The sequence below is a fragment of the Gymnoscopelus microlampas genome (assembly GCF_963454915.1).
Source record: "Gymnoscopelus microlampas genome assembly, chromosome: 17".
Lineage (NCBI taxonomy): Eukaryota > Metazoa > Chordata > Actinopteri > Myctophiformes > Myctophidae > Gymnoscopelus > Gymnoscopelus microlampas.
The window spans coordinates 14,886,488-14,911,126 of NC_139954.1; the positions used below are offsets into that span (position 1 = coordinate 14,886,488).

Sequence of the window (24,639 nt, forward strand, 5' to 3'; positions counted from 1 at the left end):
GTGAATTGATTTATGTCACATAGCCTATATATTTGCAATGCACATGGGCCAAATGAAGAACAAAAATGTAATGGGAAATGATATATGGTGCATTCAGGGAACAATCAATCTGCAGCATGTGGCACATACTGGTGTTATTGATCAGCCTTGATTGGTCTGCCCTTCTAATGTAGATAAACCCACTTGCGTTATGCATATTCAACCAGACATTTATATTATTCTTCATCACAGTCCTTCCATAGAGGCAGAAACAAAATTGACACAGAATGGTATCTTAGTGTCGAACAACATAATATGGTGAGTTACTTTTTCCCCTGAAAGACACGATTGATTTTCTTTTCACTTGTTTTGTTTCCTCTCTTCGTGCCTACTTATTTTCTTGAGTGCAAACCTATTTTTATTCAGATCGTTTCAAAATATGCCTCATGAGAAGTTCAAACATTTTACAATAGCCCACACCTCCCTCCAACCCTCTATAGAAACACTCTATACACACAAATAAACCCTCAAATAATATGAGATATATAAGCAGAGCACAGACAAAACAAAAATAAAACATATACACATATATATATATATATATATACAATACATACATATACTGTATGCAGGTCCCTATGTACATGAGTGCAGACTTCTTGTGTAATCTGGTCTAAATCTAATACATATACAGTACACAGAGATTCTGCTTGAGGCACTGCCCTTGGCTTCGAGCACGGGAGTGTGGAGAATCCAGTTGGATCAGAGAGGCGGTGTAATTATTTGAAGGCATGCAGAGCAAGGGAGGGAGCAGGGATGGGAGCAGTGGTGGGAAAAGTACTCACATTTTTTCCATTTTTTACCCACAATTGCCGTGCTTTGTACTGAAGATCCGAAAATCATTTGGGGGGGGGGGGGGGGGTACGTAAAGTACAAAAGTAGAAAGTACTCATAATGCAGAATGTCCCATTTCAAATGTATGAAATGCATATATATATCATTTGTAAATAGCAGATCTACAAGCTCACAATGCATCTCTTGTAGATCGGCTATTTTCAAATGGCCGAAATGTATATAGGGCTGAAGTGGTTAATGTACCGTATGTTTGGTAATAATAATCTATATCTACAAAGTAACTAGTCACTCAAGTTTTCAAATAATTATAGTGGAGTAAAAAGTACAATATTTGCCTCTGAGATGTAGTGGAGTAGAAGTAGAAGCACTGAAAATTAGAAATACTCCAGTAAAGTAAAACAAAAAACCTCAAAACTGTACTTAAGTACAGCATTTGAGTAAATGCACTCCTTTACTTTCCACCACTGATAATTTGAAGGCAGAGCCAGGGAGGGTGCAGGGAGGGATGGGAGTATACATGTGGGTGTGGCCGTGCAGCAGAGGAAGGAAAGGAAGGAAGGCTGCAAGGCTGGGGGGGAGAGAGAGGGAGGAGTGTACCAGCATGCAGCAATGTTGACTGGGAGTCAAGTTTCCCCTCTCTGTGTCCCAGCCTGGTGGTGGGGTGGAGAGGGGCTGAGCCAGATTTTCCTTTGGAGTCTCTTCAGGCTTCGCGCTGGGATCGCAGACAATCCCCAGGCAGTGCTCCCAGTGTCTGGAGCTCAGCATAGGAACCTTGTAGGCCAGCCTAAACAGGGTGATACCAACCCAGTAATTTTGAGGCACTCTCTGGGAGAGCTCTCTCTCTCTCTCTCTCTCTCTCTCTCTCTCTCTCTCTCTCTCTCTCTCTCTCTCTCTCTCTCTCTCTCTCTCTCTCTCTCTCTCTCTCTCTCTCACACACAGCATAGCCTGCTCTGGAATTCTCTTTGCAACACTTCCATGTCTCAGCCTTAGTAAGATCCCTTCATTTTTGGTAAGTATACGACTCTCCTTTCAAACATACAGTATGTCCAAAGTTTGGGTTTGAATCCTTTTCAAGTTTTAGCAGTGACTCAATGCCTTTGTGTTTGTTCTGTTGATGGGGTTGTCCTTAAAACCTGTGCTTGCTGTTTTTGATTCCATCTCATATTTCAGTCTCTGGTTCCAATTAGCTGAGAGCAAATCTTGCTTGCTGCCCAGCGTTGGATCATACTTATCATACTTGAGTTTACTGGACCAGTAGGCATGATACTTTTATCTTGTTTTTGTGCAAAATTTTTGGATTGTGCTCAAAAGAAATAGCCTTGGTAAAGGGCCAGGGAACCATATAATATACTCACATCACACAGCACAAATGCAACATTCCATATCGTGCAACACAGAAATGAATGAAATTGTACTGTTTTACAGCCTCAAGCCACTCCTGATGGCTTACTTTGTTCTGAATGTTTACATTAAGCGCTGTGTGTGTGTGTGTGTGTGTGTGTGTGTGTGTGTGTGTGTGTGTGTGTGTGTGTGTGTGTGTGTGTGTGTGTGTGTGTGTGTGTGTGTGTGTGTGTGTGTGTGTGTGTGTGCGTGCGTGCGTGCGTGCGTGCGTGCGTGCGTGCGTGTCTGTGTCTGTGTCTGTGTCTGTGGTCAGTGAAATCCCTACATGTAGCCATGCGTGACTCATCTCCCCTAAGGCCAGTGTCCAGGGGCCTTCGTCATTGTCCTCAAAATAACTCAACATAAAAATTTGGCTGTGCAGTCTGAAAGCATATGATCTGGCCTTGCCAGAGGAGCAGGGTGTGTTTAATTACTCTAGTGCATAACAGAATTATTGCCCAAGAAAGAAAAGAGCCTCAGATCAGACTCCACTGTCTGACACTTTCACTTGACTGAAAAACACCAAGTAGAAAAGCAGGACACTAATATTTAAAAGAACATAGTTTATAAAGGGAGGGGTGATGGAAGAAAAAGTGGTGGCTAGCCGCAGTTGTGGTGTTAGAACAAATCATAAAATCATGAATGTGTTCCTTGTATCATTTGCCTCACTGGCATAGTTGCATTATGGTGGAAACATTTTGTAATTCCCACATAAAGTGACCAGCATATATGTGTGTGTGTGTGTGTGTGTGTGTGTGTGTGTGTGTGTGTGTGTGTGTGTGTGTGTGTGTGTGTGTGTGTGTGTGTGTGTGTGTGTGTGTGTGTGTGTGTGTGTGTGTGTGTGTGTGTGTGTGTGTGTGTGTGTGTGTGTGTGTGTGTGAGAGGAGAGGGTTATCGGAGGTTATTAGGCGCAGCCCCCAGAACCCCCCCCCCCCCACACACACACACATTACACGGCTATCCCGTTGTAGGAGGGACAATGAAAGGAAAAGATTAATGCCAGACAGGAACTCATGGAGACAGGCATCACACGCCACAGGAAGACTTTCTTTTCAGGAGGCATTTGATTCTTGGTCACCCACAAACCTTTTTCAGATAGCTGCAGTTGACCAGTGATAGTCAAATCTATGTTGCGGTTATCATTTTCCAGTTAGGTTTAGCATGTTCCTGAGAAATGTTTCCATATAGAGATAATTCAGTATATGTTCTAAAATGCCATGGTCCTATTAGATCATCTGGGAAACAATACTGCCAGAGTTGGGCGTTTGGATCCTATATTTATTATCAAATAAATGCACAGAATGTTGCAACACTTATGCTATTACAAGATAGATACATTATATGGGGTATAAGCCATTGAATAAATCACTTGCATTTACTCAAATGTTACTCCATGTAAAGTAAAATGTATCAACCACTTCAAACCATACAAGTTCACTTGACCTGCTCTTTGTTCCCTGTACGCCAAATCGCTTCGTAGCTGATCTTCAAGCTCACAACAGTGCGTGTTGTGGTGAGTTGTCAGCTTGTAGATCTGCTATTTTTGTTGGCAAATGTTCCCCACAGAATAACACACAACACACACAAAACACTGCTAGAGTTAAAAGAAAAACAATCAACAGCATTATTTCCTTGTATAATGTATTATGACAGGTTCAGCTATATTGAGATCTATAATCTAGAATGATCATGAGCCCGTCCAACATCTTCTGATACCTAACCTTGATTATTCAGCATTTTTCTGTTGGACCGGGTTGAAAGAGGGTCTTTATACTATACTGCTGATTGTCTGTGATTTTCTTCAGTGAGTCAGCAAACTGACCACACGAGATGCCAAACGGTAGCCCACTCAGCTTAATGAGTGAGAGACCACTTTGATGTAGCTTGTGTGTGTGTCTGTCTGTCTGTCTGTCTGTCTGTCTGTCTGTGCGTGCGTGCGTGCGTGCGTCAGACAGACAGACAGACAGACAGACAGACAGACAGACAGACAGACAGACAGACAGAGACACACACACACACACACACACACACACACACACACACACACACACACACACACACACACACACACACACAGGGGAGAGAGAAAGAATAAAGACTTAGCAATAAATCATATGCTGTAAATCTATGAATTTGATGGTTAGCAAATCTACAAGCTCACAGCGTGTCACTTCATGCCACACTGCGAGCTTGTACATCTGCAATTTTTTTAATATTTGAAAAATTGCAAAGATGTTTGAAAGAAATATATATATTTGTTTCTTTACATAAATATTCTCTTCTGGGGGTCCCTGGCACGAAACCTTTTCAGATGGGGGTCCGCGGCCAAATACATATAAAGTTGGGGTCCTTGACATGAAAAAGTTTGAGAAACACTGCTTTACAGATCCCCCCAATCAAATGATTTCTGATCTTTAGTAAAAAATAACGGTCGGCATCTGTGGTTGTGGGTACTAGTGTGTGATCTGCGGACTGTATTTCTTACCAGCCGAGTGTTGAATGTTTGTTTTTATTTATTCTTCCAGGCGTGGGTAAATGTTTAGGCACCGTCATATTTTGTCATAGGGTAAATAATAATTAATTTGTTTACCGGGTAGGCATATTGTTTAAGGATACCGTTAGGCTAACGGACGCAATGTCACTATTATTATGCTAACGTTTAACGTTAGCTCCTCGGGGATTGAAGCTGGTACATCTTTTAAAAAACAATCTAGCTAACACGCGTTAGGTAAGGTTTTAAGGACTATAAGGGTTTTGTGTTTTTAGTGGTTGTTGAGTTTTTAATATGCCGATTGTTTATGGTATTGCTGACTGTGACTGACAGATTCTTCCGTCCGAGATTAATTTAGTATAAAGTCAGATCACAACGCGTCACATTGCATGGTCATGCAACGCCTGGTGAGCTTCGGCGACCGACACCGTCTTACGGCGAAGTATACTATAAATCTAGCCTTGGATCACAAGTTGGTCGTCTGGATGATCTTCAAAATAGTGTTTGCACTTTTCTCCCTTTATGGTCCGTACATCTACATGTTCAGATTTCAAATATAAAGTGCTTAGCCCATGGCCACGGATGTTACAATTATGTACGGGTTCTAGAAGTACCTTTATATTCCGTATTGTTCAATAAAAAGCATTTTAATCCGATTGGTGGACATTTCCTCATAGAGTTATAATGTATCAGAGTGCAATACACCTCCCAACCGATAGGGTTACTTGGTTGACCATACGGAGAAAATACGGAGTATATGGCCATCGATTGGATTAAAATGCTTTTTATTGAACAATACGGAAGATACGGGTACTTTTCAGGGCCTGTACAGTATTTTAACATCTGTGGCCATGGGGTAAGTACTTTATATTTGAAATATGAACTTTTAGTAGATGTACGGGTCAAAAAGGGAGAAAGTGCAAACACTATTTTGAAGATCATCCATGACTGTCATCCATGACTCTCATATGACACTTTCCAATATCAGGACATGACTGTCATATAATATATGACAGTCATGTATCAGGGCTACTATATAAACCAGGCTTAAATTACTTAAGTTACTTGGGCCTATAAGTAAATGGCAGGAATACTTGTGTTGAAATAATGCTGTTACTGAGATTACCAAAGATGATCTGAAGAAATGCATGCCATGCTGTTCCAATATCTGGATTTGAGTGAAAAAAACATCCTAATACAGAACATTTTCCTATTTTTCTTTTTTAGCAGCAAATTCCTATTGGCACGAGTGAAGGATAGCGATGGATCCAAGTTCAGGTGAGTAGGACTGAATCCTATTATTGATTCAATCTGAATGTTCAGATGACAGGTTCATAGGTGCACAGGGACTCCACAGTAACAGATTACAGCCTATACTATTAGTGTTGTCAATAAAGATCGAGTGTGCGTCTGTGGCTAAAAAAATACAGCAATAATATATTGAAAGAAATTCGTATTTAAGCACTTGTACTTGTTGGATTCCAGACAAACATGGATTGTAATATAGACCTGATTGCAATTCAATGAATCATATATTAAGCAAATTAATATATATTGACTACTGCATGTCCAGTTTTGGGACATGCAAATAATGTTCTGTAATTTAACATGGTGATTGATCGATTGATTGATTGATTGATTGATTGATTGCCCACTAGGTCTCCAAGATGATGAAGACCTCAGGGTGATGATGGCGGGGTCGACCCTAAGGAAAATCAAGTCACGCTCCTGGAAGAAGCAGAGACATTTCCGTCTCCTTGAAGACAGGACTACTATCTGGTACAAGTCCAGTTGGGGAAGGGGCCACTCCACCTGTGAGTAGTATACAGCTGCTGTGTTTGTTATTTGTGTGTATCTTGTGTTCTGTACTGCCATAATGACATATTGACCACTCTCATAACACATGTCTCCTCAGAAATAAATATCACTCACTATATTATCAAAATGGATCAATTATACAATATGATCTAATATAATATAATACATCCATACATCTATCCATCTACTTCCGCTTATCCGGAATCGGTCCGGTCACAGAGGTAACAGTTCCAGAAGACAATCCCAGAGTTCCCTTTAATATCGACAACTGTCCAAAACTGTCAGGATTCAAAATTCTAAAATAGTAAAAGCAGCAGATCTACAAGCTCAAAACGTGTCGCTTCACGCCACGTTTCGAGCTTGTAGATCTGCTACTCTTGATTCTTTTGTGTAGGGCACTAATTTATGAAAATACACAAACAATTAGAATTTGGAGATTAGAGGTTTCTGCCTGACAGCAACAATATAATACATTGTGTCATACTCTATATTGTAAACACAGACTATCATCCAGGCACTTGTGGCCTGTGGTTGTTTATCAAGGGAAAGGGGGATAATGTGTGCGGTGGGGCTTCATTTTGTGCAATTCCGTCAGCTACTGTCTGTATTTGTGCTAACCGTTTGGGTTAACCACTTTCTTTTTTTAAAACACATTTTTTTATCCCACGATTTTTGTAACCCATTTTTTTCACCCAGTGCCAATAGCCTAAGTTGTAATCCCGGGCGCTACTCTCCCTCTGCCAGCCTGGGGAGAGCCCCGAACTGAGATCATGCTTCCTTCGATACAACAAAGTAAATAGGGCTTAAGCGGTTAACAGTTAACAGCACAAAGGGTTATCGTATGTCAACCTCTCAATCCTTTTATCACTCCCCTCGCCCAGGTCATATTACAGGACATAAAACAATATGACACGCATAACACACACATTTCTTCAGTTCAAAAATACATCGTCTTCTTATTATACGATTTCCTGTTCATTTCCATCAATATATAATTACCTACTTGTCATCATACTAATTATAACTATATTTCTAAATCGACTGTATGCTATCGCTGACAACAACACTGACAATGATACTTCACTTTGAACAAATGATCCATCTTTTGTGCTTGCTTTGAGTATATCACTCTGATTTTGTGAAAAAACAACAGACGATCCGGGTACTCAGGAGTAAAAAGGAGGAACAGCCTTTATTTAATAAAAGGCAACCAACATGTTTCGACTTCGGAAGGTCTTCATCAGGGCGAAACATGTTGGCAGTTGCCTTTTAATAAATAAAGGCTGTTCATCCGTTTACTCCTGAGTGCCCGGATCATCTGTTGTTTTTGATCCCGGAGCACCATTGAAACTTTTTACAATAGCTTTTGACTATAGCTTACCTTTTCTTGTGAGCACCTGGTTGTTCTTGTTTTTTCTGACTCTGACTTTGCGTTGTCTTATGTGTTGTGTTTTGGTTTGTTTGATTGTCTGGTTTGTACTTTGTTTTGTTTTTCTTGTTAAATGTTTTGTATTTGTGTGTTTACAGTATATTGTACTATAGTGTCTTTAGGAGCCCCTCAAAAACGAGATGCTACATCTCAAGGGGGTTATTCCTAATAAAGAATTTCATCAACAACAACATCACACATAATCTATTCAATTGGCTTTCAAAGTGGGGTCCGGGGATCCCCCAGAGGTCCTTGGGGGGTACCAGGGGGTTCACAGCCAAATTTGTTAATATAGCGTCACAATCATTTTAACCACTTTAACCATATTTTATACTTTGGCTATTCAGAAATCGTAATTTCTTTTGCAGAAATTGAATTTTATATACCGGTATATATTTTTAAGTGAACATTTTTAACTCAAATCTTTGCTTCTGGAGTTCCCTGGTACAATTTTTTTGAGATGGGGGGAGGGGGTCCGCAGCCAAATACATATCATTTTGGGGGTCCTTGACATGAAAATGTTTGAGTAGCACTGATCTATTCCATTACCATGGACACCATGCCTCAGTCTCAGTGAGTGATGTGGAGGCGGTGCGGGAGGGCCACCAGTCCGAGCTGCTGATGAGCGTCGCCGAGGAGTTCCCTGCAGAACACTGCTTCACCCTGGTGTACCACGGCCGCCAGGGAAACCTGGACCTGGTGGCCGACTCGCCCGAGGAGGCGCGGGCCTGGGTCTGTGGCATGCGCAAGCTGATCCACAAGGCTGAAAATATGGACGAGAAAGAGAGGCTCGACCAGTATCCTTCAAGGTGTTCAGCAAGTATTCCACCCCAATAAGTGCAGTGTGTTTTACTCGGGCCTGTCAATGGATTAATTGATTGATATGAATTGATTCTACTATTATATGCTATTTATTGTTATCGATTACAGACAATTCTTGTGCAGCGAGTGGAGAAGTCACAAATCAAAAATACAGTAGATAAATAAATGCATAAATATTAAGTAAGTAAGCTTTGCAGAGCCATGTGGCCCATAGGGCAGGAGCCAATCTCCTGTTTCTGTAGCATGAGGCAGCTTGATATACAAGTACATCCCTTGGACATGGCGCTAGTATGTCGCAGTATTTAAAGTCTTTGGTATGACACGATCGGGGAGTCAAACCACGACCTCCCAATCTCAGGGTCTAACCACAAGGCCCGAGATAAATAAATGCGTAAATATTTAATTATCATATACACCCAGCAGTACATACAGTACATACACATAATAAGAATACAATTCAGTGTGTAGGTATTGGGGGTCTGCCCTCACATTGTTTGCTGAGAAAGGAAATGCTGTATGGTACGAAGGATTTATGATCATGATTTTGTTATGTAATGGGGCTTACGACCAGATGGTAAAGGTTATTGATTTTGTAGGGAGGGAGTGGGGTCACTGGGGATGGAGTTTGTTTTCTTCAGGGTGTGGGCTTTATGGATGGATGAGATGGTGTTGAATTTAGCTTGCTGTGGTGACTAGCATTTTCAGCAGAAATAACGGGAAAAAATGATCATGTTTAGGCTTTAACTTAACCACTTAAGCAACATATACTCGTTTGTCAGACAAAGAATAGTGAAAATAGTTGATCTACAAGCTCACAACACTGTGTTGTGAGCTTGTAGATCTACTATTTTTGTACATCTGTACCTTTTTTAAAACATTTAAAAAAAAATCAAAGATGGGGCAATTGAAGTAAACATTGGAGTTGGCCTTAGCCGCCCTTCAGGTGGGTGTTGGACTGGTTTCAGAGGGCTGACAAGAACAAAGATGGCCGGATGAACTTTAAGGAGGTGCGTAAACTGCTGCTGATGATGAACACAGACATGGAGGAGAGCCACGCTTTCCACCTCTTCACGGTAAGCTCCCCACACTCACACCCAATCTTTTCGGTCCCCCGAAATGTCTTCCCAGATGATAGGATTCCATTAATATTTTAAACATAAATAGTCAATTATGGTGTATTTATATAGCGTATATAGCTTATAGCTATAGTATATAGCTTTACAATGTGTATTACACACCGATGGCGGAGGAAACCATGCAAGGCACCCACCTGCTCATCGGGAGCAGTTAAGGGTTCATTGGCTTGCTCAAGGGCACTTCGAAACTAGGCCAGGGGGATTCCAGGATCGAAACTGAACTAGCAAACCCACTTTAAAAACATTTCAGTCAGACAACATTTGGATTGGATTAGAATATATATTTATTAAGCAAGCTTGATCATAGATATAGAAAGCATGAGGAAGCATAGTTTGGCGTCAGGCATCTGAATCCATTCATTCCCTGTAAGAATAACATTCTAAGGAATGATACATGCCAAATAGCATTTACAGGGAATGAATTAAACCCCCATGGGGATCTAGAAACAGAGCCTACAGGTGGATGCCGGGGAGGCGGGTGGGATGACTTTCATGGACAGCAGCATGCAGGTAAGCAGCGAGCAGCACGATTTCAGCAGCAGCAGCGGTAGCGAAGCACGTCAGCTCAGCTAGACAGGGAAGCCAGAGTGAGCAGGTAATAGCGCAGTACCTTTAACCACCCGACCAGGAGAAAAATGCATGTGACTTAGTCACCTGGTCGGATGGCCCAATCCCTGAGTTGCCTGGCCTGAACTAGCTCCGTAAACTGCGCCTCATGAAGTCAAAACGAAATGCAAAATAAGAATGAATAAGAAAAATCTAAACCATGTCCAATTAAAACCGGGAAAGCATCTGTGTCATTTTAGAATTTTGCTTTGGCTATTCAAAAATAGCAGATGTACAATCTGTTATTTTTGAACATTTCTGAAAGTTTGAGCACTACTGATTTAGAAGGCATTATTTTGTAGAATCGGCCTCAGATCTTATAATGGGTTAATGAACCTTGATCCACAGATGGCTGACAAGTCAGAGAGCGACTCCCTGGAGATGGAGGAGTTTGTGCAGTTCTACAGGATGCTGACCCAGAGGGACGAGGTGTGGAAGGTGTTCCAGGACTTCTCTGGAGATGGAGAGAGAATGACCCTGGCCGAGCTGCAGTCCTTCCTCATCCAGGAGCAGAAGGAACCTGAGCGCAGCAGACTTACGCTCCTTGACCGCTACGAACCGTCTGATTTAGGTAAACGCAGTGGTGTGGTGTAAAGTAACTAAGTACATTTACTCAAGTACTGTACTTAAGTACACTTTTGAGGTACTTTTACTTTACTGGAGTATTTCCAATCGTCTATAATGTTACCTTTACTCCACTACATCTCAGAGGCAAATATTGTACCTTTACTCCACAACAATTATTTGAAAACTTTAGTTACTAGTTACTTTGCAGATATAAATGATTACATTATAAAACATACATTAGCCACTTCAGCCCTATTTTATACCTAGCCGATCTACAAGCTTACAACCATTTTCAAACATTTTAGTATTTTTACTTTTGGTACTTTAAGTACCTGTCTCCATACCGGAGGTCTGGCATGTTGATTATGACTTACACACAGTATATTTAACTTGACATATTGATTTTCCAAAGGTGGTTTGTTTGATTTTTGATTAAGCCATTGGATTCTACTGGCAGAGACTTGAAATTTGCTTGAGATTAGCAATTCAATGTGCAAAACGTTGTTTTCTTTTTTTACGCTGTGGCTCTGCAAAAGGCTAGTGCTGAAATCTTGCACAAAGTAGTCATACATCATAGATATGTTATAAATCACTGATGCCACAGGCTTGTTTGTGCCAAAATTACATTGTCATTGCATGTGTTTGATTTGATCAAAATTCAAAGGTCCTTGACTTACAATGCAATGTATGAATGTATGACATGTGGCCAAATATGTGATTAGACATTTATAATGTTATAATGTTTCTTTAAGACGTTATGCTTATTCATGCAGCACCGTCTAAACACACTACACCCAGTGATGTAATGGAAACCTTTCATCTATATTCATTGGCAGAGCTGAACTAGTACATTGAGCCAGAAAACTCAAGTGTCTCTGAACCAAGTGGTAACTGCAGCCAGTTACCAGAGCATTCTTTGTAACCTTAATGCAGTGGTTCTCAAAGTGGGGTCCTGGAACCCCCCAGGGGTCCTTGAGGGGGTCCCCAGCTAAATGTGTCAATACAGCATCACAATAATTTACACGCTCACAGCGTGTCACTTTGTGCCACGCTGCGAGCTTGTACATCATGTTTGAAAAAAAGAAAAAAAAGAAAATACATTTTCATTTCTTAACACATTTTTCTATTCTGGGGATCCCTTGGCACAAAACCTTTTCAAATGGGGGTCCGCAGACAAATACATATACATTTGGGGGTCCTTGACAGGAAAACGTTTGAGAACCACTGCCATTAATGTGTCTATATCACATTCTCTCACACCTGCAGCCAAGGTGCAGGGGGTCATGACTCTAGATGGCTTCCAGATGTACCTGTGCTCCAAGGACGGCTCCATCTTCAGACCCGACTGTCTGGACCTCCACCAGGACATGAGCCAGCCTCTGAGCCACTACTTCATCTCCTCCTCCCACAACACCTACCTCCTGGAGGACCAGCTGAGAGGGCAGAGCAGCCAGGAGGCCTACATCCAGTAAGCCAGGCCACCAATCTCTAAGTGGGGTCCGGGGACGACCCCCAGGGGTCCTTGAGGGGGTTCCAGGGGGTCCCCAGCAAAATGAGTTAATATAGCATCAATTTAACTGATTAACCGCTTTAACCCTATATTTGAAAATAGCAGATCTACACGCTCACAACGCATCGATATGATACACTTTTTTTTCTTTTTCTACCCCCTTTTCTCCTCCATCTTTGTCATTATGCCAATCACTAGCACCTAAACCATGGAGCACCAGAGAGCGCATGCTCTCCCACGCTACCATTGCCCGTTGCCCGGCTCTCCCCCACCCCCCAGTCGGCTATTTGAAAATAGCCGATCTACAAGCTCACAACGCGTATTTTCAAAAACTCTTGCAATAAAATGTGGAATATTTGTATTTATATATTTGAGTATTTTTCAAACATTCTAACAGCACAAATGCTCCCTGGCTGGCACAAAACATTTTCATGAAAATATTTGAGAACCATTGGTTTGAATAATAATTACCAAAAAAAAACCTGCGTGCGTGAGTCTCTCTTTGTGCTCTCCCACACATACAGAAAGTTAGGCGCGTGATGCCAATTATATACTCCCCACACACATTTCTGTGTGTTATCACTGCTGTTGTATCCTGCTGACTCATGCGACTCATTGTGAGGTTGTAGATCTGCTATTTTTTATAAAACATATTTTAAGGTGAATATTCTTTGAAACATTTTAACAACACAAATATTGTATCGGGGTCCCTAGCACAAAATAAATAACTAATTAACTAATTTGGGGGTCCTTCATATGAAAACGTTTGAGAACATGTACAGTACATAGATGCAGTTTGTTCATCCATTGCCATGTTCGTTGTCTATATAGACTATACCGGCTTACCTTTTTGATGTGGCAACCCCACATTTTTTCCTTTCATTTTGTCACATAAAAGACATAACATTGGGGAAAATTGTAAAATAAAACAATTATTTTATCTTCACAATATGATATTATGGTCCAAAAAGAAGTTATTTGGTCATACATATCATGCAATGTTATTTTATCTATATCGCCCAGCCCCTCCTTAGTTATTTTTTTGATTGATTTATTGAATACTTATTAGTCAGCACTGAGGTACAGTAAGACATTTATGCTTAAAGGATAACACAAAAAAGTCCTGAGGACTTTTGGTTTCCATTGTGGTCTGAGGAAGAAGTTATATGGCTGCTTATATCTAACCTTTATATTATACCATCCCTTATAATACTTCTACAATACATTATGATATGTGTCAGCTTGTAAGAGCCTAGATGTCTCCACTAGGCCTAACAGCTATTGTTTTGGTATTGTTATGGTTCAGTTTGTCCTTCAGGCTGCTACAGTATAACTATGATCTCTGCCTTGTGCTCGGGGCAGAACTACCGTACCACTGACATGAGTGTTAATGTACTTCTGACCACGATATCATGGACAGACATCTAGGCTCTTACAAGCTGACACATATCATAATGTATTGTAGAAGTATTATAAGGGATGGTATAATATAAAGGTTAGATATAAGCAGCCATATAACTTCTTCCTCAGGTCCTATGTATTCAATTCATCACTGGTGTGCATCTGTTCATGCATGTGTTCTTGTGGGTGTGTGTGTGTGGTGTAGGGCTCTGAAACGGGGCTGTCGCTGTGTAGAGGTGGACTGCTGGGACGGCAGTGACGGCGAGCCTGTGGTTTATCACGGACACACGCTGACCTCAAAGATCCTCTTTAAGGATGTCATCGCTGCAGTCGGGGAGTACGCCTTCAAGGTGGGAGTAATAAGGCTGTCAGGGTCATTACAGTTTAGTTGACAATTAATTGTCGTATTAATAATTGCGATTAAAGTGTTTTTGGCATTGAACATTGGAACATGAATCAAAATAAATGTTCTGTTTGCCTTTTAGGCTTTGCTAACAACAATTGCACATGGAAGATATAACAAATAACTATTCACAGAAATTACTGACAATAATTAGTACCAATAATAAAAAATAAATAATGTACTAAAAATTGTATAAACAGTCAAACAATTAAAACAAATAGCGGAAATAGATGACCTACAAGCTGAGCTTGTAGATTGGCTATTTTTGCAGTTTTTGTGTGTGTGTGAGTGTGCGTCCGTGCGTGCGTGTGTCTGTGTGTCATTAAAGACGGCTATAATAGGCGGGCTGAGGGAAGGAAGAAATAAATACATAAGGACTGTGTGTGTGAGAGACTGGAAGAGAGAGAAAGAGAGAGAGCAAATGGAAAGAGTGAGGCACAAACATGTGTGTGCACACACACACACACACACACACGCACACGCACACGTGCACACACGCTGGGTCTGTTCTATTCTGTCCTGCTATACAGGAAAACCTCACATTATCTTATCACTTTGTTATGGTACCTCCCTTGTTTCATTTGCGCTCTCTTTCCTTCTCTGTCTCTGTTCTCTTGTCAAATAGAGAGAGAGAGAGAGAGTGAGAGACAATTCTATTCTACAGACAAATTGATAATACAATATTCTCTCTTGGCTTTCCTTTGTGTACTGTTAGGCATCAAACCTCCCTGTCATTCTGTCTCTGGAGAACCACTGCAGTGTGGAGCAACAGACGGTCATGGCCCAACATCTGGACCAAATCCTGGGCGACGCTCTTCTGAGGAGCCCACTGGACGAGCAGGTCCCCGAACAGCTACCCTCTCCACAGGTTGGACACCCACTTATGGCATTTGAAATTGTGTTGTTGTCGGGCAGAAACCTCGTATCTCCATATTCTAACTTTTTGTGTTTGCTTGATCATATACGCTTGATTTACAGCATCACACAAAAGCATCAAAAGTAGCAGATCTGCAAATTCTAAATGCTGTGTGAAGCGACACGTTTTGAGATAGTAGATCTGCTACTTTTTCTCTTATTGAATTTGAATCCTGAAAAGTAACAGTTCTGGACATATGAGGTTTCCACCTGACAGAAGATTTGTTAAATATTCACTTCTTAAAACTCATGATACATACCAGTTTGACCTTGTATTTGTATTTTGTTTTCCTAAAAAAAATGTATCCATAAAACTATTCACAACCTACAGAAGTGATACAGAAGTGGGGGGTCACTGGTTCATTGTTTCATTTATTTTAAAAACGACTGAAAGAGCTTTAACGTTGCTTGAAATGAACCTTTGCTAAGTGGAGTAATTAAGCTCTACTGCTCTGAATAGGATTTCAGGTAGTTCCTCTGCTTGGTGCAATTCTGGGACTTGGGGAATCATTAATAATTGAAAGGTATTCTAAAAACGTTATGGTCTGTCTATTCCTTGTTATTCGTCTGACACACTGCAAAGAGCCGTAGGTATAATTTACATATGTTTTTTTTCCAGTCAGAGCACTTAACAGCAATCAATGTCTACAGGAATGCTGAGTAGCAATAAGGAAAGTGAATCACAGTACTTTGCTGTGCTTGATTATATGGAAGTGGGGCAACTAAATGCTTACCTGGTAGAATGGCCTTCACCAAGGGAACAAATGACAGCATCCCTGTCTGAGGTCATGCTATTCCATAACAGGTGACATTTGAGTGTTTTGTGTAGAGATATCATGTTAGACCAGGAAACTGATGTCCTTGTTATCTTATGTCCTTGTCCTGATGAGGATTTTCTCATTTAAATTTAAGTGAAACTCAGTTTACTTTACAATTGACATATTAGGCTTACATGCCATTTTCAGGTTTCACACTGCGTTCATCAGAGCAAAGTTTCTGCTTTTGATAACAGAAACATATTGTGGGGGGAAATGGTGTATTTGGATACACATTTTGGATAGGAGCAGTTGCCAAGGGGTTTTCTGGCCTCTGAGTGCCTCTTTGTGGGTGCTCATTGCAGGAACTCCAGGGGAAGATTCTGCTGAAAGCCAAGAAGATTGGTGGTCTGGAGTCCTGTCTGGATGAGACCCTTACAGATGAAGTTAGCGATGATGACGATGCTGAGAGCCCCACTGAGGAACAACCTGCGGAGTGTCCGAACGTCACTGAGCAGGTAGAATGATCCAATAAGCATCTAAAGTGTGGTGTTAACGTGTTGTGTCCTTTTTTCCCAGGGAAAAAAGGACTAACTGGGTTAGCTAATTAGCTTTTGTGATAGCAGAGAGGGAAGACAGAGGGGAAACAGGACAGGCAGGAGGATATCTATAAATCTGCAACAGGAGAGAGATAGTGAGGACAGACTGGTGAAGAAGAAAGGGCGTTATGGGAAGAGACAGGAAAGAGAGGAGACAGTGAAGGAAAATAATAGAGAAAGGAGGAAAATATAAAAAGTAACAGATATGTTCTCTTTTAGTCTGGGAAAAAATATCGGATTTTAATTACAGAACCTTTGTAAAACGTTAAATCCAGGAAATGGACACAATGAAATGGACTTAATGACCTGGGTTCAAGTTCCCCTTACTCTCTTTCTTCAATGTGTAATGAATTCACCTGGGAATTCTAACAACCACTCTGACATTAATACAGGAGGCATGTCTCTCTACCAACACAATTGCTTGTTTCTTCTAATAACTGTGGTGTGTGAGCATTGTGTGTTTTGTTTGTTTTTCAAACGGTTTCTCTTCAATAAGCCAGAAAACGGCGGGACGTCTACAAGAGTTTTATCTGTGTATCAATGTTGCAATTTCTCCTCAGAAGACCAAGTCTAAGTTGTCCAGAGAGCTGTCAGACCTGGTGGTCTACTGCAAGAGCGTCCACTTCCATGGTTTTGAGCATGCCCAGTTGCACAACAAATGCTACGAGATGTCGTCTTTATCCGAGAAGAAGTCCAGGAAGCTCATCAAGGATGCAGGTGAATTTCAAACAGAGACACACTACACTAGACCTGAGATGTCTGTTACTGTGTCACCATGCCACTATGGCTACTACTGTACTGTGTCACCATGCCACTTGGCTACTACTGTGTAATCAATCATACCCATAATCTCAAGACAGATTTTTATTTTCATTCCTTTAACTGAATGGGTTCCCAGATTGTCATATACAAGCAAATTTTAATTGTTTTCATAAAACCTTGTTCGTCACCACCATGTTAACATTTTTGGCTGCAGTGAATCGTAGACCCCCCCCCCCTTCCCTGAGGAATAGATTGGGTGTGAGTGACTGAATTCTGTTGCTGTAACACAGGGACAGACTTTGTGCGACACAACTCGAGGCAGCTGAGCAGGATCTACCCCAGCGGGATGAGGACGGACTCCTCTAACTACAACCCCCACGATCTGTGGAATGTGGGCTGTCAGATAGGTAAGGAGATAGACCTCTGTCACTCGCCGGTTCGCCGAGGTCTTTCACACTAACATCATCCACCATTACTGATCAATAGCAGCAGGTCAGCTTCTGATGTTATGTTTGGCGGCTGCAACAAGTGAATATATGGGGATGGAAACTGTTTGTTGTAGCTTGCAATGTTTTAAGCACAAGCTAAATCTTATGAGCCAACACTGCTGTTGCCAATGATGAGTACTGTAGCTTTTCAATTACGATGGCTTGATGGCATTGTGAAGCCCCATGGAATTCAGGAAGCACTTTTGGACAAAATCAATGTGGTTAATATGTAACACTTGCATTGTGGTACAAAGCCACACATTTAAGCTTCAAATCTAACAGAGTTACAAATCATGCTAATTGATTTGGTTTGGTTTAATTTCTCTTCTAAAGATTATCATTACTTTAACAAACCCAACAACTGCTTAATGACCTAATATCTTGAACAGTTTCTGTGGTTACAGTTCTTTGCACTGTTAATCCCCCTTTACCCCTCCCTTCCTCCTCGCTTCCTCTTCAAAGTGGCACTTAACTTCCAGACGGCCGGACTGGCGATGGATCTGAATGATGGGCTGTTCAGGCAGAACAGTGGCTGCGGCTACGTACTCAAACCTGAGTTCCAGAGGGACAGCGGCACAACATTCAATCCCGAAAAACCGGAGGACTCCGAGGGTTACACGCCACTCCGCCTGTCCATCCAGGTTTAACCACGTGAACCGTATCATTCGTATTTGAGGGGGGGGGGGGCATTAGGTGATAATGGCGGATAATATACAAGCTCACAACTTGTCGTGTGCCAACGTGTTGTGAGCTTGTAGTTTGGCTTTTTCCGGCAAAGATATTTAGTGTAGAGGGGGAAAGGGACGGGGCCTAGTATAAGCCAATGGCGAACTCCGGTCAATGACGTATAGGGTATACGTTTTATTGTGACATGTGTATGCATATATGAACACACATGTGCGCAATTAGCTGGATTGCAGTTGTACTGGGCGGCTACTAGGAGTTAATGCTTGTTTTCCTTTAAGTTGATGAAATGGAATCTTATCTGGGTGGAAGGAAAAAATACATATACGTATACATCTTTTGGCAGGAAGGAAAACGTACTGGGATATTGTCTTAACTGGTAAAACATATATTACACACAAACACATTCACACAGTTTGTAATAACTTCTTCTGTGTGTGTGTGTGTGTGTGTGTGTGTGTGTGTGTGTGTGTGTGTGTGTGTGTGTGTGTGTGTGTGTGTGTGTGTGTGTGTGTGTGTGTGTGTGTGTGTGTGTGTGTGTATTTCAGGTGATCAGTGGACAGCAGCTTCCCAAGGTGAACCAAAAAGAAGGCTCTATAGTAGACCCACTGGTCAGAGTGGAGGTGTATGGAGTGCCACAGGATCAGGCCAAGGAAGAGACCAGTCACATTAATAACAATGGTGAGAGAATCGTCAAACAGCAGAACCTTGGGTTGCACCTGGATATGACGGAAGTCCAAATATTGTCCATTATCTATTATCTGTTGCGTCTCTGCTCTATGAACAAGAAATCAGATGACACTCTTTGTATGGAAAAACACATTTTAGCACATACACAAACGCAAAAAAAAGTGGATTAACTAGTATAATAAAAACAAATAATCCTGGTATGTAATTTGGGGAAAATGGAATGGCTGTATTCATGTTATATTACCTTTAATGAAAGTTCTCCAGGACAACAAAACCCAGTATGTCAGCAATATCAGTGTAATATCATCCAGAAGCCCTCAACCTTCCATCCAAAACCCAAGTGAAATTCTATGTAACAATGTACTTATGTATTGTATTACTTATTGAAGCTTAGCCTATTGATCTGAAAGTATTATGTATAATAACACTCAGCTAGTAACAAAGACATGTAGGTTCAAGTGTAATCGTCTGCCTCTGACTGCCCTCTACCTGTAGGTTTTAACCCGGTGTGGAATGAGACTCTGAATTTTGTCCTTCACGCCCCTGAGTTGGCCCTGGTTCGTTTTGTGGCAGAGGACTATGACAAAGCATCCAGGAATGACTTCATTGGTCAATTCACCCTTCCATTCACATGCATTCAAGCAGGTAAGCAAGGCTGCGAATGATAAACGCCAAACATTGTCGTCCTGTGTAGCTGAATTAGTAGAGCATCACTGGCATACAGTCATAAATTTATAAACGAACTCCAGGTGGAGATTTTTTTTTAAGTCTCTCAAAGGGTATGAGTGCTGTTAGAAGCCCTATGAATACAAAAGAAAGAACAGCCATTACAAGCAACAACCTAGATATAATTTATTGCAGCAATCTCATAGTGTGGATGCGTTTTGGATGAGACCGCTTCTTTTGTTTAAGTGCTGAAGATGTCACACACTGGCTCATGTGTTTTCAAAGCTCATCATAATGTCACTTCACTTTTTCCCCCCCAAACCGTGCAATTCCAAGGATATCGTCACATACATCTCCTGTCTAAAGATGGAACAGCCATCCCTCCAGCCTCGCTGTTCGTCAACGTCACCATCTCAGAGCTCACCTAAGGAGTGGAACCTAAGCATACAGGAGGTGAATGAATGCAATATTTTTTTTAAATGACATTTCGGATATTGAGTCGAGGCCATTACCGGGAAATAGGGTAATTGATCAAATCATTTGTCCAGTAAAAGCATCTACATGTTAGAAACCAAAGCAAAGTGACTATCTTTTCTACTTTTTTCACGCAAGAAAAAGTGTTTGATTTCTCTAATGGAAAAGACTTCACGAGTAAGTATTTATTTTTCGCCATTTTGTCATTAAAAATGGGTATTGGTTGTACTTTGTATTTGATCTTAAATACTGTCAACATGTTTCAGTCTTATTATTAGTACCAAATGTCCCATGACCTCTTTTTATTTGTTCTTGTTCTGTTTTGTTTTTTGTCTGTATGTTTTATTTTCACTGCTATGTTTTGTCACTTTTTTGTACTATTTGATTTTATGTATTGTCTGATAAAACTTCTGAAGATAAAGAGTAAAAAAAAAAAAAAAGATAAAGAGTTTAAAAAAAACGGTTGCCTGATGTTAAAGGCAACCGTTGTAATTTAACTCAATGAGGATAAAAAAGAACAAGGTGGGAAACGAAGACCAAAATGCCTTGAGTCGAGGCCATTACCGGGAAATAGGGTAATTGATCAAATCATTTGTCCAGTAGAAGCATCTACATGTTAGAAACCAAAGCAAAGTGACTATCTTTTCTACTTTTTTCACGCAAGAAAAAGTGTTTGATTTCTCTAATGGAAAAGACTTCACGATAGGGTTGTCCGATATTGGCTTTTTTACCGATAACCGATATACCGATATTGTCCAACTCTTAATTACCGTTACCGATATCAACCGATACCGATATATGCGGGGATTATTGTGATTAGGGTAAGCTCAAATTTCATATCACACACACCATATACAGTAAGAACTCCTGTAACTTATTTATAAAGCAAAAAAACCGATACCGATATTTTCCCGATATCAATTTTTATGCTAATATCGGCCGATAATATCGGGAGGCCGATAATATCGGACATCCCTACTTCACGAGTAAGTATTTATTTTTCGCCATTTTGTCATTAAAAATGGGTATTGGTTGTACTTTGTATTTGATCTTAAATACTGTCAACATGTTTCAGTCTTATTATTAGTACCAAATGTCCCATGACCTCTTTTTATTTGTTCTTGTTCTGTTTTGTTTTTTGTCTGTATGTTTTATTTTCACTGCTATGTTTTGTCACTTTTTTGTACTATTTGATTTTATGTATTGTCTGATAAAACTTCTGAAGATAAAGAGTTTAAAAAAAAAAAAAGATAAAGAGTTTAAAAAAAACGGTTGCCTGATGTTAAAGGCAACCGTTGTAATTTAACTCAATGAGGATAAAAAAGAACAAGGTGGGAAACGAAGACCAAAATGCCTTACCCTAAGCCACTAACTCAAACAGTATTATTTTATTTTCTGATGACCTTTTTTTAAATTACTTTTTTTAAAGCCAAATTGAAAGCCATACCTGTTTTTGCATGTTTTAGCACATTGGTTATTGTGTATACTTTACATTGCTGTTAACCATTTTCCGAAGTTTTTGTAATGTGTAAAGCCATTGGTTTCCATGCTTTTGCTCATGAACTATGAAGTGCATTTGTAGAGACTTGAGATTGGCAATCCAACACTGTGAACAGGAAAAGCTGAACACATTAATACTGTATACTTATTTCTTAGATCACTTAATTGACTCCTGATATAATTCATAATTGGATTCCAAGTACTACATTTTCTTTACAATACTCTTAATGGCTTAGCTTCTGATTACATGTCTAACCTGCTCGGATGTCTGAGATTCCCCCAAACATGAACACACAGGCAGACTTTTAAACTTTTAAATCTGCGCTTTTAACTGCATGACAATGCATGATAATACAACTTTGACCAAAGAATACAGACAACATAAAGTGCGCTGTGTTGGATTTCCTCTCTCAACCTATTTTCAAGTTTCTGTATGCAAGTTAAATAGGACTAAATAAGCTTTTAGGCTTTCTTTTATGGCATCCTTTTGACCAATGTGTGCAATTAGATGTTTGTACATTTGTTTTGATGTCAATAGACACTAAGCCAAACAAAACAAAGTTCATTTTCAAACTATTGAAATGAATGGAAATCATTTCTGGAAGGTAGGAATAAACGCATTCAAAACTCTAATATACAATTGTATGCTTTGGTAAATGGTCAGCATGTGTTTTGAACTTAGCAGGCTTAAATATGAAAAAAACAAGATGTTTGCTGCTCCTTGCCATTGCTCTCGCATCAAAACGTTTAGTTACGGGTAATGTTAAATTATACTATATACTTATAAGCTTTTCAAAACACATTAGCTGGAAACGAGAGCACACGTGGCCTAGCTGCATGTCTAGCACCTAGTGTTTGCACTCAAATGTAATAATTGTTACTGAAATGCTGGGTTTTGTTTTGCCTGCTGATTTTCATGTTAGTAAACTGATTGTTTTACCACAGGATGTAGCTGAAAACTGAAGTGTCACTTGCACAATGCAAAAATCGTATTTAATGCCATCGAAGTAGTTAAATGTCTGCAATACCTTGCTTATTATAAAAAACAAAATGCCTGCAACGTAGCTGCATGTTGATTAATCTATTATAATGAAGTGTGAAGTTTCATGAAGTGTGCCTACTGTAAATACATGTAAATATATTCTTTTAAAATCATATGGTAGGTAAATAAATGTTATGCAATGTAATTGAACATCAGAAGAACTGACAACTCATGCCACCTTGTGTCAAGAAACTCTAACTACCCCTTGAATACTTGTTCTTTGTTGTTGTTTTTCTGAAAACATAACCAACAATAAAAAATGTGACCATGCATTGTCTCATGTTATACTTGAGTACATCATTTGTATTGCAAAGTAGATACAAGCAGCGCCTATTCCTCACATCAGTCCAGGGGCCAACACTGATATTTTCACAAAAGGGTACCACCAAGGTGACCAAACACTTTTGATATTTTCTTCTTGATTCTTGGTAATTTCGTCTTCCTGACACTGACAACAAAAGGCTGATGGACAATAAAACAAACTGGTCAACCTCTTATTCACAACTACAACGTTATAAAGCTACAAAAGAACAGGGATTTAAAATGATATCAGTGGACCTATGAATAAAGGTTTGAGGCATCAATTCTGTCAATTTGCACCAGGACCTGAACACAGAGGGAAGAAAAGTTATAGTTGTACTGAGTGTGTCAAAGTGTTCACATAAGTCAAATGAAACAACACATGAGGATCCATTCAGGTGAAAAATGCTTTACCTGTAAGGTGTGTGAAAGAAATTTCAATCAAAATTGTGATCTGAATAGACACATGATAATACATACATACATACTGGTGTAAAACCGTTTACATGTATAGATTGTGGCAAAGGCTTTTGTCAAATGGATGATCTGAAAAGTGGGAGTGTGGAAAAGTATTTGTTCATAAGGGTAGTCTGAAACTACACATGATGACTCATACGGTCACAGTCACAGACTGTGTCTGTCTTGTCTAGGTCTTGTATTTCTATCTTATGTTCCTGTTCTAGTTTTCATGTTTCTATGTTCATGTCTTCCCCAGGTGTTTCTAATGTGTAATCAGTCCTCATGCGTATATTAGTTGTGTTCCCCAGTCAGTCCTTGTCAAGTCAAGTTTGGTGTGACATCATGTCCAGTGTTAGTTTGTGATTTCTGTTCTGTTCACCTTTACTGTTTATTAAAACACCCCACCATGGGTTTTTGAACACTACCTGCCTGGCTGTCCTGCTTTTGGGTCCTCACCACACCAGATGTGACACATACAGGTGAAAAACCCTTTCCTTGTTCATTGTGTGGCAACGTCTTTGGTGAATGGGTCATCTAATTATACACATGAGGATTCATACAGGTGAAAAACCCTTTACTTAAATATAAATATATATATATATATATATATATATATATATATATATATATATATATATATATATATATATATATATATATATATATATTTAAGTAAAGGGTTTTTCACCTGTATGAATTATATATATATATATATATATATATTGGTCAATCCAATAAAAAGTCAACCACATAAAGGCTATATAGCGCTTAAATGGATTAGAGAAAGAAGAAAATGCTGAATGCACATGTCTTGTATGCCTTTCTAACTACTGTAAGTAAGTAGGCTACTTGATAAACCTCGCTATTATCCCTCTTTCCTTCAGCAGAAAAGCCATGGGTGCACACCT

The 24,639-nt window shown here is 40.0% G+C and overlaps 1 protein-coding gene across 5 annotated transcripts; it reads left to right on the forward strand.

Moving 5' to 3' along the window:
• The first annotated feature begins 1,428 nt into the window (after positions 1-1,428).
• LOC311064863 (1-phosphatidylinositol 4,5-bisphosphate phosphodiesterase delta-4-like) lies at positions 1,429-23,242 on the forward strand. 5 transcript variants are annotated; one of them, XM_084084873.1, is made up of 17 exons: positions 1,429-1,680; positions 1,769-1,843; positions 5,936-5,983; positions 6,364-6,519; positions 8,521-8,749; positions 9,718-9,847; positions 10,865-11,087; positions 12,350-12,551; positions 14,200-14,344; positions 15,113-15,265; positions 16,433-16,585; positions 17,230-17,383; positions 17,719-17,835; positions 18,379-18,557; positions 19,149-19,281; positions 19,786-19,935; positions 20,293-23,242. In XM_084084873.1, the coding sequence occupies exons 3-17, from the start codon at positions 5,968-5,970 to the stop codon at positions 20,382-20,384; spliced, it is 2,232 nt and encodes a 743-aa protein (XP_083940999.1). In that variant the 5' UTR covers positions 1,429-1,680; positions 1,769-1,843; positions 5,936-5,967; the 3' UTR covers positions 20,385-23,242. The 5 variants fall into 5 exon arrangements, with proteins under 5 accessions (XP_083940999.1, XP_083940997.1, XP_083940995.1 ...); XM_084084871.1 differs by having other exon boundaries at positions 1,430-1,686; positions 5,933-5,983; positions 17,227-17,383; XM_084084869.1 differs by having other exon boundaries at positions 1,430-1,680; positions 17,227-17,383.
• Positions 23,243-24,639: the final 1,397 nt, after the last annotated feature.

What these genes read in the sequence shown, in the direction of transcription:
- LOC311064863 (XM_084084871.1), top strand. An exon ending in GGGAAGGGGCCACTCCACCT is followed by an intron (nt 6,520 to 8,520) that starts GTGAGTAGTATA and finishes ACCATGCCTCAG; the next exon opens with TCTCAGTGAGTGATGTGGAG. An exon ending in CTACGAACCGTCTGATTTAG is followed by an intron (nt 11,088 to 12,349) that starts GTAAACGCAGTG and finishes TCACACCTGCAG; the next exon opens with CCAAGGTGCAGGGGGTCATG.